Raw genomic sequence first — 16,962 nt, forward strand, 5'->3', positions numbered from 1 at the left:
ACATTTTTGGGATTTTTTCGGGGTGTTCTGGTGGTTTTTGCGATTTTTTTGGGGGGGTTATTCTGGTGCTTTTTGGGATTTATTTTGGGATTTTTTCCAGGGTGTTCCGGCGCTTTTTGGGGTTTTTTTGGGGATTCTTTCAGGGGTGTTCCGGCGCTGTTTGGGATTTTTTGGGGGATTTATTTTGGATTTTTTCTGGGGTGTTCCGGCACTGTTTGGGGTTTATTTTAGGATTTTTTTTTGGGGGGGTTATTCTGGTGCTTTTAGGGATTTATTTTGGGATTTTTTTGGGGTTATTCTGGTGCTTTTTGGGATTTATTTTGGGATTTTTTCCGGGGTGTTCCAGAATTGTTTGGGATTTTTTGGGGGGATTTATTTTGGGATTTTTTCCGGGGTGTTCTGGTGCTTTTTGGGGTTTATTTTGGGATTTTTTTCCAGGGTGTTCCGTCGCTTTTTGGGGTTTTTCTGGGACAGCAGCAGCTGCGGGGGAGGCACCGCGGGGGCGTCCCAAATTCCCTTTAGGATTTCTGACTGGGCTCGCACTGGGGTTACTTGAAATGAAGTTTTCGGGGCGGATCGAGGAGCGGTAGAATTTTTTCCCACGTCTCAAGGCAATAGGATTAATTAATGAATGAATTAATTAACATGTAATTAAACTGTAGATACTCCTAGGACAGGAAATTGATGCCGATAATTTTATTTTGTATCGTTTTCCCTTTTTCTCTTTGTGTTGTTTTTCCCCTTTTCCCTCCTTTTCTTTCCCCCAGTGTTTCAATAAATTTATTTTTTAGGATTCCTAAAAATCGCAAGTTCGGATCCTCCCTCCCCTCTGGTTTTGGTTTTGTTTTTTTGGGGTTTTTTTTTTGTTCTGTCGTTGTTTATTTTTAATTTGTATTTTATTCTGAGTTGGGCTGTGTTATTATTCCCGATACCTTTAAAATATTGTGGGTGTTTTAATAAATTTTATATTTATTTTTTGCACTCAACACGAGGCTCGGCTGCAATTCCTGCGGGATTGGGGTTTTGGGGTTGGGGGCTCTGGGTGTGGGGTTTGGGGGTAGAGCAGAATGGGGTCCTTTTGGGGGGGATCAGGGTGGGCTCTCCATCTATGGGATGATGGGTGGATGGGATCCTTTTGGGATCCTTTTGGGGGGGTTGGGATGGGACCCTGGATATGGGAATTGAGGGGGGCAGGAGGGGGCCTTCTTTAAGGCCATGGGGGGGCAGGAGGGGCCTTTTGTGGGGTCAGGAGTCGGCTTTTTATGGGGTCAGGAGGGGACCCTTTTTGGGATCAGGATGGGACCATTTATGGGGTTAAGAGGGGGCTTTTTGGGGTCAAGAAGGGACCCTTTTTGGGGTCAGGATGAGGCCCTTTGTGGGGTCAGGATGGGGCTTTTTTGGGGGTCAGTTGGGGACCCTTTATGGGGTCAGGAGGACGGTTTTTATGAGGTCAGGAGGGGACCATTTATGGGGTCAGGATGGGGTTTTTTGGGGGGTCAGTTGGGGACCCTTTGTGGTGCCATCGGGGGCACCCCATGGTCCTCCGAGCCACCAGGGGGCGCTCGAGCGCCGCAGCGCTGGCCCCGCCCCTTTCGCAGCGGCGCGCTCTGATTGGCTGAGGCGGAGGTGACATGGGCGCGCCCCCCGGCATGGCGGCGGCGGGGCTGAGCCGGGGCCCGGTGAGTGTCCGTCAGTCCCCGTGTCCCTCTGTCCTTGTCCCCGTCACTCCCCGTGTCCCTCCCCCTGCCCGTGCTCCCCTCCCTGTGTCCCCCCCGGTGCCGGTAAGCGCGGCCCGCGCCCCCTCCCGCTGTCCCAGCCCGCTTCCCCGCCCTCTCCCGGTGTTCCCCCTTTCCTGGTACCGCTCCCGGTGCTTCCGCTCCTCCCGATGTCCCCCAGGCACAGGTAACCCCCCCCGCCGTTCCCACCGCCCGGTCCTCGGGTGGGGGCAGCTCCCGTTCCCACCGCCCCTCCTCCCGGTCCACCCCCATCTCCCGCTTTTCCGCAGCTTCTCGTGCCCCACTCCAGTACCGGCAGCTTCCCTTCCCCTTCCTTCCCTTCCCGGGGGTGTTTTGGGGTCCCCCCGGGTCTCTCAGGGCCGTTTCCCCCCAGCTCTGGCTGCGCTGCCGCTCCTGGCGGGGTTTGGCCTCCGGGACGGACGGCGAGTCGCGCCTGGCCCGGCTGCTGCGAGAGAAGTTCCCGCGGGCCTCGGCCATCAAGGTCGTGGATATCTCAGGTAGGGAACAGCTCCAGGTGATCCTAAACCCGCTCCTGGTGATCCTAAACCCGCTCCAGGTGCTCCTAAACCCGCTTCTGGTGATCCTAAACCCACTCTTGGTGCTCCTAAACCTGATCCTGGTGCTCCTAAACCGGCTCCTGGTGATCCTAAACCCGCTCCTAGTGCTCCTAAACCCGCTTCTGGTGATCCTAAACCCGCATCAGGTGCTCCTAAACCCGCTCCTGGTGCTCCTAAACCCGCTCCTGGTGATCCTAAACCCGCACCAGGTGCTCCTAAACCCGCTTCTGGTGATCCTAAACCCGCACCAGGTGCTCCTAAACCCGCTCCTGGTGATCCTAAACCCGCACCAGGTGATCCTAAACCCGCTCCTGGTGCTCCTAAACCCGCACCAGGTGCTCCTAAACCCGCTCCTGGTTGTCCTAAACCCTCTCATTATTGCCCTGAATCTGCTCTTGCTTGCCCTAAACCTGGTCTTTATTGCCCTAAACCCGGTTTTTAGGGGGGAACCCAGTCAGTCTCCAGCCCCCGCTGTGCTGCGGGGACCTCAGACGGGGCAGGAGTGTGAGGGTGCTCAAGCCTTGACTTGAACTGGCGTTGATTGACGCGAAGTGGCATTAATTAATTGGCATTAAGTGACGTTAATTGGGCCGGGTCACCAGGAGGCTGCGGCGCCATGTACGAGATCCACGTGGAGTCGGAGGAGTTCCGGGAGAAGCGGCCGGTGCAGCAGCATCAGATGGTGACACAGGTGTGGGCCAGGGGGAGAGGGACACAACGGGACAGGGAACGGGAGAGGGAATGGGGGAGAGGGAATGGGAACGGGAGAGAGGGACAGGGAACGGGGGAGAGGGACACAACGGGACAGGGAATGGGAGAGGGAACAGGGGAGAGGGGACAGGGAATGGGGAGAGAGGGACAGAATGGGACAGGGAACAGGGGAGAGGGGACAGGGAACAGGGAGAGAGGGACAGAATGGGACAGGTAACAGGGGAGAGGGGACAGGGAACAGGGAGAGAGGGACAGAATGGGACAGGGAACGGGAGAGGGAACGTGGGAGAGGGAATGGGAATGGGAGAGAGGGGACAGGGAACGGGGAGAGAGGGACAGGGAACAGGGAGAGGGGAGAGGGAATGGGGGAGAGGAAACAGGGAGAGGGGATGGGGAATGGGAGAGGGAACGGGGGAGAGGGAGTGGGAATGGGGGAGAGGGAACGGGGAGAGAGGATGGGGGAGAGGGAACGGGGAGAGGGAACAGGGAGAGGGAATGGAAGATGGAATGGGGAGAGGGAACTGGGGAGAGAATGGGGAATGGAGACAGGGGATGGGGAGAGGGAATGGGGACAAGGAATGGGACAGAGAGGATGGGGAGAGGGAATGGGGGAGAGGGAATGGGAACAACTGGAATGGGTGGGAGAGAATAGGGGAGAGGGCATTGGTGTGAAGGAATAGGAGAAAAGGAGTGGGGGAGAGGGAACGGGAAGAAAGGGAATGGAGAGAGGGAATGGGAGCAGTTGGAATGGGGGAGAGGGAATGGGTGGGAGGGAATGGGGGAGAGGCACCCTGTGGGGCTGAGGGTGAGGCACTCCTGGCTGTGGGGCTGAGGCTGCTCCGAGCCCAGAGCCGCCCCTGAGCCGCGCGTGCCCTGCAGGCCCTGAGCGAGGAGATCAAGCACATGCACGGCCTGCGCATCTTCACCTCGGCCCCCAAGGCCTGAGGCTGCCCCAGGCCCCAAAACAGCTCCAGGAGGGGCCCGGGGCAGCCCCCAGCCCCATGAAGAGCTCCAGGAGGGGCCCGGGGCAGCCTCCAGCCCCATAAAGAGCTCCAGGAGGGGCTTGAGACTGCCCCCAGCCCCATAAAGAGCTCCAGGAGGGGCCCGGGGCAGCCCCCAGCCCCATAAGGAGCTCCAGGAGGGGCTTGAGGCTGCCCCCAGCCCCCTTGAAGAGCTCCAGGAGAGACCCCAGCCTCAATAAAGAGCTCCAGGAGGGGCCCGGGGCTGCCCCCCTGGCTGCAAACCCCCCCCAGTGGTGTGTGTTCAATGCTTGTGGGATGGGAGAAGGAGAGGAGAAGCTCCGTTTCCTCTGAAAGAAGAGTGGGAAAGAACTTTTTTTTTTTTTTTTATTGCCTTTGCCGCACAGGAGGGACCTGTGGCACAGCCCACAGCTGCTCCTCCTGCCCAGGGACAGGGACAGGGAGAGCCTACCCTGGGGCCAGGCACATCTCCTCCTCACCCCCACGTGGAGCTTAGGGCTCTGGGTCAGAGTCCACCTCTTTTATCCCAAAAAAAAACCCCAAAAAGCACTTCACAAAAATTAGCTCAGCCACTCCAGGTGTCCTTGGAGCCCAGGAGGGTCTCCTCAGGGGGGTTTATCTGGTTTTGGACCCCAGAAGGGCCCTCCTGTGGGATTTATCCATCCTTGGAGCCTAGAAGGGTCCTCCTGGAAGGTTTACCTGTTCTTGGAGCCCAGGGAGGGTCCGCCTGGGGGTTCTATCCATCCTTGGAGCCAGAAGGGTCCCCCCGGAAGGTTTTACCTGTCCTTGGAGCCCAGAAGAGCCCTCCTGTGGGATTTATCCATCCTTGGAGGCCAGGAGGGTCCTCCTGGGCTGGAAGGGGGACTGAGGGGGAGCAGAAACGGGCTGAGGGAGAAGGAGGGGAGAGGGATCGGGGAGCGGGAATGGCTGAGGGAACGGAGTGGGGGAGCGGAGAGGGCTGAGGGAGCGGGAAGGGCTGAGGGAACGGGAACGGAGTGAGGGAGCGGAGAGGGCTGAGGGAGCGGGAAGGGCTGAGGGAACGGGAACGGAGTGGGGGAGCGGAGAGGGCTGAGGGAACTTACTGAGGGAGCAGGAAGGAATGAGGGAGCGGACTGAGGGCAGCGGGAAAGGGCGGAGGGAGCGGATCGAGCCGAGCCGGGCCGGGCTGCGCTGAGGGAGCGGTGGCGGCTCCTGCCGGGACCCGCCCGCGCTGGGGCTCAGCCCAGGGCACCTTTGGGCTCACTCCAGCCTCTCACCCACCCACCCTGTGCCCACTGCCGGACCCGTGCGCGGTGACACTAGATATCCAAACCCACCGATCTCACGGTGTTTATGTTATTTTCCGCTCCGTTTGGAGCTGCCGGGATCGCTCCCAGATTCCGGTCCCGGCGGTTCTCCCGCCGCCGAAGGTGAAACCCAAATGAATCACCTTTGGGCTGAACCCCATTGGCTACCGCCGTGGGGGCGGGGCTTGCCGGCTATATAAGGAGCCGGAAGCCGCGCTGCCCTCAGTGCCGTTCCCGCCGCCTGTCAGGCTCAGCCGCGCCATGGCCACCGCGCTCCGGCCCCTCAGCGCCCTCAGCCGCGCCGCGCTGGAGCCCCGCGCCCGCCGCCTGCACCTCAGCGCCGCCCGGTACGGCCGGGACACCGGGGATGTGCGGGGATGCTTGGGAGGGAGGTGGGAGCAGCGCCCGCCGCGCTCCGCCCAGGCCCGGCGCGCTGAGTGCTGTGCGGGGCGAGGCCCGGCCCGGTTCGGGCGGTCCCCGGGCCGGGGTCGCGGCCCGTTTGGTCCCGGCGGCTCCGGGGGCGGTGGGCGGGCCCCTAGCGGTCGCGGCGGGCGCTGCAGGCTGATGAAATCCCGCGGCCGCCTTGCGTGGGAGTGCGGGGCTGCCCCGGCACGGGCGGGAGGGAGCGGGAGCGACCCTGGAGCTCCGGCGTGAGGGGGACGGAGACAGCCCCGGGTGAGGGGGACGGAGACAGCCCCGGGCATCCCCCAGAGTGAGAGGGACAGAAACCCCCTGAGTGAGAAAGGAGACCACCACCACCCTTCCTTTTCTTGATTATTCCTTGGTATCAGGGGGACAGAGACCACCCTGAGTACTCCCTGGGCACTGAGGTGATGGGGACAGAGACCTCCCTGAGCATTCCCTGGTGTGACAGGGACAGAGACCCCCGAGCACTCCCTGGTGTGACAGGGACAGAGACCGCTGACCATTCCCTGCTGTGACAGGGACAGAGACCCCCGACCATTCCCTTATGTGACGAGGACAGAGACCCCCGACCATTCCCTGGTGTGACAGCGATAAAGACCCCTGAGCACTCCCTGTGTGACAGGGACAGAGACCCCCGAGCATCCCACCCTGCTCCAAACAGTGTTTGCACAACATTCCCGGGCTTGCACAGGGTGGGATTTTGGGTTGTAATCACTGATCCTAGTGGGTCCCTTCCAGCTCGGGATATTCCGATTCTGCCCCATTTGGTCCCAGCTTTGATGCTGGAACCGAGCCTAACACGTTCAGCTGGGCAGGAGCGAGCACAGAGGTGCCAAAGGCCCTGACGAAGCACCAGGGCCGGAGCCTTTTCCCCCTGGTTTCCTGCTCCATCCTGCCCGGGGCTGGCAGCTGCGGACCCGAGGCCGTGCTGAGCCTTTTTGTGCTGCAGGGGGGACGCCGTGGTGATCTCGGGGAGGAAGCTGGCGCGGCAGATCCGGCAGGAAGCGCGGCACGAGGTGCAACAGTGGGTGGCTGCCGGCAACAGGAGGCCCCACCTGAGCGTGGTGCTGGTGGGGGAGAACCCAGCCAGCCACTCCTACGTCCTCAACAAAACCAAAGCAGCGGCTGATGTGGGTGAGTGGAGGGGTTTCCTGCCCTAAAAACGCTGTTTGGTTGGGAATCCTCGATGCTGGAAGCTTTTTTTGGGATGCACCCACCTGCTGGCTTTTCAGCTTCACTTGAAATTTGGGTTCTCGTGGCTGCCCAGTTGTACTGAGGTGTGCTTGGTTGCGATCAGTCGGATCCTTCGGGGCAGGATTGGCATTTGTCAGCTTTCCCAGAGCCATGAAAAGCACAGGAGGGAATTTTTGGCCTCCTTTCCCCATCTGCCTGGGACGCAGCCCCTGTTCAGCAGCCTCGCTGCCCTCTGGCTCCATCCTGCAGTCCAAGGTCCTGCAGTAAATGGTGTCATTTCACCTGGGTCTCAACAGCTGGAACTGAGATTTTGAGGCAAACATCCCTTTTTATTGTGTCCAGAGAGTCCTCTCAGGCCATGTGGTTTTATTTTCATGGCAGCAGCCTTTGCTTGGGTTTCTCCCTGCTCTGGCAGGGTCCCAAACCCCCTTTCCCAGGCCACCAGCCCCATAAAATCATCCTCAACAACAAATCCCAAGGCTTGTGAAGGTCTCTCCAGCCTGGGAGCTGCACAAACCCTTCCGTCCTTAGCGTGCACCTCCCAGATTTAGCCAGGCAGTGAAACGGGGCAGTTTAAATCCACAAACTCTGGGAAAATCTCTCTTTTGTGCCTCACTGACTCCGTGGATTTGGTGATTCCAGGGATCAGCAGCGAGACCATCCTCAGGCCAGCCTCCATCACCGAGGAGGAGCTGCTGGAGCTGATTGCCAAACTCAACAGCGACACGGCCGTGGACGGGCTCCTGGTGCAGCTTCCCCTGCCTGGTGAGCAGCTCAGCTCCCCCTCCTGCATTCCCAGAACGCTTCCAAGGGCTGCAGGATGGGGCAGCATGGGGGGAATCCTGCCCTGATCCTCCCCCTCAGCAGCAGCTGCTGCAGGGCTCAGCCTCTGGGCCTGGCATCTATTCCTGGGTGGGAGTATCAGCTTCCCGAGCTGGGCGTGCGTGGCCTTGGGCTGCCTGAAAATGGCCTCAGTGTGAGCAGGGCTGGCCCTGCACGGTGCTCCCAGTGCCCTATGCTGGGAGCTGCCAGCCTGCAACTGGGAGTGCTGGGGAGGGCCAGGCCCCACACTCTGAAGGGGCTCCAGGGGCACAGCTCAGGCTCAGGGTCATAATTCCAGCTCAGGGTCACAGCTCCAGTTTGGGGTCCCAATTCCAGCTCAGGGTTCAGGGTCAGAGCTCCAGTTTGGGGTGACAATTGCAGCTCAGGGTTCAGGGTCACAGCTCCAGTTTGGGGTGACAATTCCAGCTCAAGGCTTGGGGTCACAGCTCCAGTTTGGGGTGACAATTCCAGCTCAAGAATTGGGGTTAGAGCTCCAGTTTAGGGTTGCAATTCCAGGTCAGGGTTCAGGATCACAATTCCAGTTTGGGGTCACGATTCCAGTTTGGGATCACAATTCCAGCTCAAGGCTCAGGATCAGAGCTCAGTGCTTGGGATCATAATTCCAACTCAGGGCTCAGGGTCACATGTCCAGTTTGGGGTGACAATTCCAGCTCAAGGCTTGGGGTGACAATTCCAGCTCAAGGCTCAGAGTCACAGCTCCAGTTTGGGGTCAGAGCTCCATGCCAGGACTCGGGCTCACGGGCACAGCTGGCGGCACAGCCCAGCTGTGTGCCTGCTCCCTGAGCCCCTGCCCTCTGCAGAGCACATCGACGAGCGCCGGGTCTGCAACGCCGTGAGCCCGCACAAGGACGTGGACGGGTTCCACGTGCTCAACGTGGGCAGGATGTGCCTGGACCAGGACTCCATGCTGCCTGCCACGCCCCGGGGCGTCTGGGAGATCATCCAGAGAACGGGTGAGAGCTCCTGCTGCTGCAGCTTTTGGGGATTTCTGGGGATTCCTGCTGAGGTGAGAGCTGGTGGTTTGGTCATTCTGGGAATTCCTGCTGAGGTGGGAGCTGCTGCTGCAGCGTTTGGGGATTTCTGGGAATCCCAGCTCAGGTGGGAGCTGCTGCTGCAGATTTTGGTGATTCTGGAAATTCCAGCTTGGGTGAGAGCTGCTGCTTCTGCAGCTGTTGGGGATTTCTGGGAATTCCAGCTCAAGTGGGAACTGGTGGTTTGGTGATTCTGGGAATTCCAGCTCAAGTGGGAGCTGCTGCTGCAGTATTTGGGGATTTCTGGGAATTCCAGCTTGGGTGAGAACTGCTGCTGCAGCTTTTGGGGATTCTGGTAATTCCAGTTCAAGTGAGAGTTGCTGCTGCAGCTTTTAGGGATTTCTGGGAATTCCAGCTCGGGTGGGAGCTGGAGATTTGGTGATTCTGGAATTCCAGCTTGGATTGAAGGACATCAGAGACAGCGTGGCCAGGCAGGGATTGTCCTGTCCTGGAGGGGACACCAGGGCCAGGCAGGGATTGTCCTTCTCTGCTCTGGGCTGTGCTGGCCTCAGCTCAAAACTCACCAGATTTGGGTGACACGGTGTAAAAAAGACAATAAATGATTCGAGAGTGCCCAAAGGAGGGGCATGAGGGTGGGGAAGGGTCTGGAGGGGCCACACGAGGAGTGGTTGAGGGCTGCCAGGGATGACAGGGTGGGATTTTGGGGTGTCTGTGCAGGGCACCCAGGGTGGGATTTTGGGGTGTCTGTGCAGGGATGCCCAGGGTAGGTTTTTGGGGTGTCTGTGCAGGGTTGCCAGGGTGGGATTTTGGGGTGTCTGTGCAGGGCCTGGGGTGGGATTTTGAGGTGTCTGTGCAGGGCTCCCAGAGATGCCCAGGCTGGCATTTTGGGGTGCCCATGCTGGTCCCTCCGGGCTGGATCAGCCCTCCCAGGCCAGGCCAGCATGTGAGGCTGTGCTGTGTCCCCTGCAGGAATCCCCACGCTGGGCAGGAATGTGGTGGTGGCGGGCAGGTCCAAGAACGTGGGCATGCCCATCGCCATGCTGCTGCACACCGACGGCCGCCACGAGCGCCCCGGAGGTAGGACAGTGGGGGAACCTCAGGGAGAGACCCCAAATCCCTCCCCTAAACCTCCTAAAGCACTCCCAGCAGGGCCAGGGAGCTGGGAGAAATAATCCTCAGTGTGGCCTTGTGTTACACTGTGATATGAAATAACTTCTATATGGCTGCTAGATGTAAAAAGAGAAAAGAAAAGAACTCCAAGAGGGATTTTATTTTCTGACTCAAATATTTACAGTAGCAAAAGTGGCAGGGGATTGGAGGGTGAAACTGCCACCTCTCCAACCACACTGGTTAAACGAACAGTTTATTAATTTTTTCCACTTGCAAAGAGGAATGTAAAATGACCATTGTTTATATGAACAGTGTGTGAAACTGCAGTAGAAATATGTAAACATTAGAAGGTATGGAAAACTTTTGGAAGAGCTTTAAAACCCTGAAAAGAACAGGGCAACAGTCTTGGAATCACAGACTTGTTCAGGTTTGGAAAGGTCTCCAGGATGATGAAGTGACCATCTCACAGCCACGGTCACCATGGCCTCAAGTGCCACATCCACACCTGATCTGAGCACTTCAGGGGTGGGGCCTCCCTCCTTTCCCTGGGTGGCCTCTTCCAATATTTTACAACCTCTCCATGAGGAATTTTTTCCTGATATCCAACCCTAAACCTCTCCAGAGGCTGTTTTATCTCATCCTGTCCCTGTTCCTATTTTACATAATTCCATGATGATTTTTTTCCTGATATCCAGCCCTAAACCTCCCCTGGCACAGCTTGAGGCTGCTTTGTCCCATCCTGTCCCTGTTCCTATTTTACATAATCCCATGATGAATTTTTTCCCAATATCCAATCCTAAACCTCTCCTAGGGCTGTTTTGTTTCCTGGGAGCAGAGCCTGACCCTGCCCTGGCTGGGTCACCATGGAGTTGTGGAGAGCCAGAAGGTCCCCCCTGAGCCTCCTTCAGCAGCTCCTTGTCCTCTTCCACCCCTGAGCCTCCTTCAGCATGGCTCCACCTGGAGCACGCTGCAGAGAAAGGGAATTAAACCAGGATTAAATCTTAAACCCACCTGGAGCATGCTGCAGAGTAACAGAATTAAACTGGGATTAAAACCTTCAGCAGCTCCTTGTCCTCTTCCACCCCTGAGCCTCCTTCAGCAGCTCCACCCGGAGCACGCTGCAGAGAAAGGGAATTAAACCAGGATTAAACCTTAAACCCACCTGGAGCACACTGCAGAGTAACAGAATTAAACTGGGATTAAAACCTTCAGCAGCTCCTTGTCCTGTTCCACCCCTGAACCTCCTTCAGCATGGCTCCACCTGGAGCACGCTGCAGAGAAAGGGAATTAAACCAGGATTAAATCTTAAACCCACCCGGAGCATGCTGCAGAGTAACAGAATTAAACTGGGATTAAAACCTTCAGCAGCTCGTTGTCCTCTTCCACCCCTGAGCCTCCTTCAGCAACTCCACCCAGAGCACGCTGCAGAGAAAGGGAATTAAACCAGGATTAAACCTTGAACCTACCCCAGAGCACACTGCAGAGTAACAGAATTAAACTGGGATGAAAACCTTCAGCAGCTCCTTGTCCTGTTCCACCCCCAATCCCTGCCTGTCCCTCCAGAGGCTGATTTTGGGGCTCACCAGCAGGCTCTGATGTTCCTGAGGAGCACAGGGGTGGCCTTGGAGGTAAAGAAGCAGAGGAGTGGCTGGGTTTGGGTGCTGGGAGCTGTGAATTCCTGGCCTGTAGGAACGTGCCCCTTGTTGATGGAGTGACCAAATTATCCTTTGTCTCCTTAAAAAGGCAAAAAGCCCACAAGTTTCTCTCCCAAATTAAGTACAAAGACACCTCATGGGACCTTTGGGGCTTCACCTCCAACCTGGCGCTGTCGATTGGACAGAGGCCAAGAGGTCCTGCCTGGGTAATTCACTAGAAAAAAAAAAAGAGAACAAAAGAAATAATCGCTTTTGTGGGGTGTTTTAGCAAGAACAAAAAAACCTCTTGCCCTCAGCTCAGTTTTTCTCTGTAAGAACTTCGTTCTTCTGCCTTTTATTAGAACTTTTCCTGTTTCCATCACTCCCTCAGAAGCCATCCTGCTCCGTTGATGCCGTTTGGGCCGGCTGAGCCATCTCGGGGTGCGGTGGCTCCCTGGAAGAGCTGGCTCCAGGAGTGACCCCTCGGTGGCCCCCTCCTTGTCCCCGCAGGTGACGCCACGGTGACGATCTCGCACCGCTACACGCCCAAGGAGCAGCTGAAGCAGCACACCATCCGCGCCGACATCGTGGTGGCAGCCGCAGGTCGGGGGCTGGCCGGGCCTGGGGGCTGCTCCTGCTGGGAATCCTCGTCCTGGAACATCCTGGGGGGGCTCCTGGGGCTGGGGGTTCCCGTACTTGAGGCACAAAAGCCGCGTTGTTTTGGGGGGTTCTGCCTTGGGAACGCCCCAAACGCACCTGGGGAGTCGTGGGGTGGGGTGGGAGGGAAGCCAGCAGGGTTGTGGGTGCAGCTCCTGGCTCTGTACAGGCACCCCAAAATCCCTCCCTGGCCCTGCACAGACACCCCAAAATCCCACCCTGGCAACCCTGCACAGACACCCCAAAAACCTACCCTGGCATCCCTGGCAGGGGATGAGGAGGTAGATTTACATTCCTTAGGATGGTTTAGCTTCGAAAAAACCCTTAAAATTCCCGAATCCAGTAATTTTTGGGAAGCAGCAAAGCCTAGATGGATCGGGACATCCTGGGAATGTTGGGATGAGGAGGATCAGGGCGTAGATTTGCATTTCTTAGGATGGTTTAGGTTAGAAAAAAACCTTAAAATTCCCAAATCCAATAATTTCTGGGAAGCAGGAATGCCCAGATGGGTTGGAACATCCTGGGAATGTTGGGATCAGGGGGATGGATTTACATTTCTTAGGATGATTTAGCTTGGAAAAAACCTTAGAATTCCTGAATCAAATAATTTTTGGGAAGCAGGAAATCACAAATGGGTTGGAACATCCTGGGAATGTTGGGATAAGGAGGATCAGGGGGTAGATTTGCATTTCTTAGGATGATTTAGCTTGGAAAAACCCTTAAAATACCTGAATCCAATAATTTTGGGAAGCAGGAAAGCCCAGGTGGGTTGGAACATCCTGGGAACTGGCATGAGTGGGATAGATTTACATTCCTTAGGATGGTTTAACTTGGAAAAAAGCATTAAAATTCCTAAAGCCCGGGTGGGTCGGGACATCCTGGGAACTGGCATGAGTGGGGTAGATTTACATTCCTTAGGATGGTTTAACTTGGAAAAAAGCATTAAAATTCCTAAAGCCCGGGTGGGTCGGGACATCCTGGGAACGTTGGGATCAGGAGGATCGGGGCCTTGGAGCCCCTCTGAGCTGTGGCTGCGTTCTCCAGGCATCCCCAACCTGATCACGGCCGACATGATCAAGGAGGGTGCGGCGGTGATCGACGTGGGCATCACCCGGGTGCAGGACCCGCTCACGGCCCAGCCCAGGCTGGTCGGGGACGTGGATTTTGAAGGTGAGGACAGGCTCAGGATCATCTCTTTAGGCTCAGAATCAGCTTTTGTGGGCACCGAGGAGGGGACAAAGCCTGGTTTGTGTCACCGCGCTCAGGACGCATCCGTGTCCGTCTGCCCCTGCTCCAGTCCTGGGCTTGGATTTGGCGTTTCTGTGCTAAAAATCAGCTTTTAGGCCTGGCTTTTAGGCCCTAATGCTTTCTGGCCCAGCTTTTTGGTGCTTTTGGGCCTGTTTTTTTGGCGCTCACAGATCTTTGTACTTTTAGGCCTGGCTTGGCGCTTTTGGGCCTGGCTTTTCGGGGCTCCCAGGTCTGGCTTTTTGTGCTTTTAGGCCTTACTACTTACTCCCTAAAGCACACTTTTAGGCCCAGCTTTTTGGTACTTTATGGCTTGGCTTTTTGCTGTTTTGGACCCTTGTGCTTCCAGGCCTTGCTTGGTGCTTTTGGGCCCGGCTTTTTGGTGCTTTTAGGCCTGACTTTCTGGGGCTCTGAGGCCCAGCTTTTTGGCACTTTTGATTTTTGCTGTTTTGGAGCTTTGTGCTTCCAGGCCTGGCTTGACGCTTTTAGGCCTGGCTTGGTGCCTTTGCCCACCTTGGACCTTTGTGCTTCCAGGCCTTGCTTGGCATTTTTAGGCCTGGCTTGGTGCCTTTCCCCACCTTGGACCTTTGTGCTTCCAGGCCTTGCTTGGCATTTTTAGGCCTGGCTTGGTGTCTTTCCCCACCTTGGCCTTCACACCCAGGCTGGACCTTGCCCCACTGTCCAACAGGGAAAAAACACCCGGCCCTGTTCCTAAAGCCTTAATCCCGACAGAACCTGTGTGGCTTTAGGCCGGGTGGCCTCGCCCGGCCCTTAAGCCGAGCTTTTCCCCTCAGGGGTGAGGAAGAAGGCGAGCTACATCACACCGGTACCCGGCGGCGTGGGACCCATGACGGTGGCCATGCTGATGAAGAACACCATCATCGCTGCCAAGAAACTGCTGAAACCACAGGAGCTCGAGGCTCTGCCTGCCTAAACAGAGCCGGGCTTAACGGGGGGCCCCTCAGAGCCAGGCCTAGCGAGGGGTCCCTCTGAACACCATCATCGCTGACAAGAAACTGGTGAAACCAGGCTCTAAACAGAGCTGGACTTAACGAGGGGTTCCTTGGAGGTGGGTTTAATGAGGGGCCCTCAGAACCAGGCCTAGCAAGGGGCCCCTCAGAGCCAGGCTTAATGGGGGGGCCCTTGGAGCTAGGCCTGGCAAGGGACCCTTGGAGCCAGGCTTAACAAGGGGTCCCTCAGAGCTGGGTTTAACAAGGGGCCCCTCAGAGCCAGGCCTAAGCGGGGTCCCTCAGAGCCAGGCCTAAGCGGGGCCCCTCAGAGCCAGGCCTAAGCGGGGCTCCTCAGAGCCAGGCCTAAGCACGCCATTCTGACCGAGAGAAAATGCCATATTTGTTATTTATTGTCTCACACGTGGGGCTTGTCCCCATCTGAGGTCACAGGTATTTATTGGAGGCTTGGCTGAGCTGGGATTATTCAAACTCCTTCTGCTTGGTGTTTGAGCTGGGATTATCCAAACTCAGCTCTGGTTTTGGGCTGGGATTACCCAAACTCCTCCTCTTGGTGTTTGAGCTGGGATTATCCATGCTCCTGTCTTGTTTTGGGCTGGGATTATCCACACTCCTCCTGCTTGGTGTTTGAGCTGGGATTATTCATGCTTCTGCTTTGTTTTTGAGCTGGGATTATCCAAACTCAGCTTTGTTTTTGAGCTGGGATTACACAAACTCCTCCTGCTTTGTCTTTGAGCTGGGATTATCCATGCTCCTGCCTTGTTTTTGGGCTGGGATTACCCAAACTCCTCCTCTTGGTGTTTGAGCTGGGATTATCCATGCTCCTGCCTTGTTTTTGGGCTGGGATTATCCACACTCCTCCTGCTTGGTGTTTGAGCTGGGATTATTCATGCTTCTGCTTTGTTTTTGAGCTGGGATTATCCAAACTCAGCTTTGGTTTTGGGCTGGGATTATCCACACTCCTCCTGCTTGGTGTTTGAGCTGGGATTATCCACACTCCTGCTTTTTTTTTTGAGCTGGAATTATCCAAACTCAGCTTTGGTTTTGGGCTGGGATTATCCACACTCCTCCTGCTTTGTACCCAAACTCCTGGTTTTTGTTTGAGCCGGGATTATCCAAACTCAGCTTTGTGTTTGAGCTGGGATTATCCACACTCCTCCTGCTTTGTACCCAAACTCCGGGTTTTTGTTTGAGTTGGGATTATCCAAACTCAGTTTTGTGTTTGAGCTGGGATTGATGGAATTCCCAAAGCCTGGCACTTCCAGTTCCCCCTCAGTGCTGGATTTTAGTTTAAACTCTTCTCTAGAGAAATTACTTGGAAAAAAAAAAAAAAAAAAAAACTAAAACTAAAAATCAAAGCCATACTTTAGTCCTGGGCCTGTGCAGGAGTTCAGCTAGGCCGGGCTTTTCTTGCTCTTTGAACGGGTGGGGAATTTTGTAAAAGCCTTTTTTTGTGTCCAAAGAAGCCCTGGGGGTGGGGGGAGCTTTGCTGAGCGGTGTGTAAGGTGGGAGTACCCGGGGAGTAGCGCAGGCTGCCTGAATAAAGCAAAAAAACCAAATAAAATAAATAAAAATAAATAAATTCCTGTTTGTGCCCTGGAATGATTCTTGAGCCGTCCTGGGAAAGGAGCAGGACTCGCTTTTAAAGCTGGGTTTTAAAGCTCGCTTTTAAAGCTGTATAAATATATTTGTATAAATATATATAATATTATTATATAAATAAATATATAAATATATATATTTAAATATATATTTTTATTATGATCTTGGAGGTTTTGGTCATATAATCATGATTTATCATAATTATATATAATTATCAAATATATAAATATATATTATAATTTGATCTTGGAGGTTTTTCCTAAAATCATGATTTATCATAATTGTATATAATTACTCTATATATAATATATAAACATAAATATATATTCTATCATGATCTTGGAGGTTTTATTAATATAATTATGATTTATCATGGTTATATTATGTATAATAATTATATATATATATTTCTATATATAAATAAATATTTTATGATGTTCCTGGAGGTTTTATTAATATAATCATGATTTATCATTATTATGTTATAGGTAATTATAATATATATATATTATAATATATATATTATTATATATAATATATAAATATATATTCTGTTATGATCTTGCAGGTTTTATTCACATAATCTTGATTTATCATGATTATATGCAATTAATATAAATAATTTATATTTATATAGAAAGTATATTTTAAAATATTTTATATATTCAAGAATATTTGTATTTTTATATATATAATTATATATTTTAAAAATTTTATGTAATTATATATATAATTATATATTAATATATATCTTAATGATCTATATGTTTTTAATACTTTAAAACCAGATCTATATAGGATTATTTCTGATTTTGGGGTTCTTGGATGAGACCCACACTGGTGCTTCGAGGTTTTTATTGGGTTCTGTCACCGAGAAGTACAAACGGGTCAGGCGGCGGCGCCGAGCTGAGCTGAGCCTGGCACTAACCCAAACCTCCCCAGAAAGGCCAACCCCAGCCCTGGGTAGCAGAGAGAGGGAATTAAACCGGGATTAAATCCTTAAACCTAACCTGAAACCTAC

The 16,962-nt window shown here is 54.3% G+C and overlaps 2 protein-coding genes across 4 annotated transcripts; both read left to right on the forward strand.

The window, feature by feature from the left end:
• Positions 1–1,587: 1,587 nt before the first annotated feature.
• On the forward strand, positions 1,588–4,252 carry BOLA3 (bolA family member 3). Of its 2 annotated transcripts, XM_053966571.1 has the most exons (5): positions 1,588–1,679; positions 2,110–2,233; positions 2,896–2,984; positions 3,884–3,950; positions 4,155–4,252. In XM_053966571.1, exons 1-4 carry the CDS (start codon positions 1,632–1,634, stop codon positions 3,947–3,949), a joined length of 327 nt encoding a protein of 108 aa, XP_053822546.1. In that variant the 5' UTR covers positions 1,588–1,631; the 3' UTR covers position 3,950; positions 4,155–4,252. The 2 variants fall into 2 exon arrangements, with proteins under 2 accessions (XP_053822546.1, XP_053822545.1); XM_053966570.1 differs by having other exon boundaries at positions 3,884–4,252.
• A 1,258-nt stretch (positions 4,253–5,510) lies between these two features.
• Positions 5,511–15,925, forward strand: MTHFD2 (methylenetetrahydrofolate dehydrogenase (NADP+ dependent) 2, methenyltetrahydrofolate cyclohydrolase). 2 transcript variants are annotated; one of them, XM_053966586.1, is made up of 8 exons: positions 5,511–5,617; positions 6,646–6,830; positions 7,533–7,655; positions 8,534–8,686; positions 9,695–9,802; positions 11,980–12,072; positions 13,171–13,296; positions 14,166–15,925. In XM_053966586.1, the coding sequence occupies exons 1-8, from the start codon at positions 5,532–5,534 to the stop codon at positions 14,303–14,305; spliced, it is 1,014 nt and encodes a 337-aa protein (XP_053822561.1). In that variant the 5' UTR covers positions 5,511–5,531; the 3' UTR covers positions 14,306–15,925. The 2 variants fall into 2 exon arrangements, with proteins under 2 accessions (XP_053822561.1, XP_053822562.1); XM_053966587.1 differs by lacking the exons at positions 9,695–9,802; positions 11,980–12,072.
• Positions 15,926–16,962: the final 1,037 nt, after the last annotated feature.

The sequence above is a fragment of the Vidua chalybeata genome, chromosome 28 (assembly GCF_026979565.1).
Source record: "Vidua chalybeata isolate OUT-0048 chromosome 28, bVidCha1 merged haplotype, whole genome shotgun sequence".
Classification (NCBI taxonomy): domain Eukaryota; kingdom Metazoa; phylum Chordata; class Aves; order Passeriformes; family Viduidae; genus Vidua; species Vidua chalybeata.

Coding starts and splice junctions, on each gene's coding strand:
- MTHFD2 (XM_053966586.1), top strand. CDS start 5,532: ATGGCCACCGCGCTCCGGCCCCTCAGCGCCCTCAGCCGCGCCGCGCTG. Junction 7,656..8,533: donor GGTGCAGCTTCCCCTGCCTG/GTGAGCAGCTCA, acceptor TGCCCTCTGCAG/AGCACATCGACGAGCGCCGG. Junction 12,073..13,170: donor CATCGTGGTGGCAGCCGCAG/GTCGGGGGCTGG, acceptor TGCGTTCTCCAG/GCATCCCCAACCTGATCACG.
- BOLA3 (XM_053966570.1), top strand. CDS start 1,632: ATGGGCGCGCCCCCCGGCATGGCGGCGGCGGGGCTGAGCCGGGGCCCG. Junction 1,680..2,109: donor CGGGGCTGAGCCGGGGCCCG/GTGAGTGTCCGT, acceptor GTTTCCCCCCAG/CTCTGGCTGCGCTGCCGCTC. Junction 2,234..2,895: donor CAAGGTCGTGGATATCTCAG/GTAGGGAACAGC, acceptor CCGGGTCACCAG/GAGGCTGCGGCGCCATGTAC.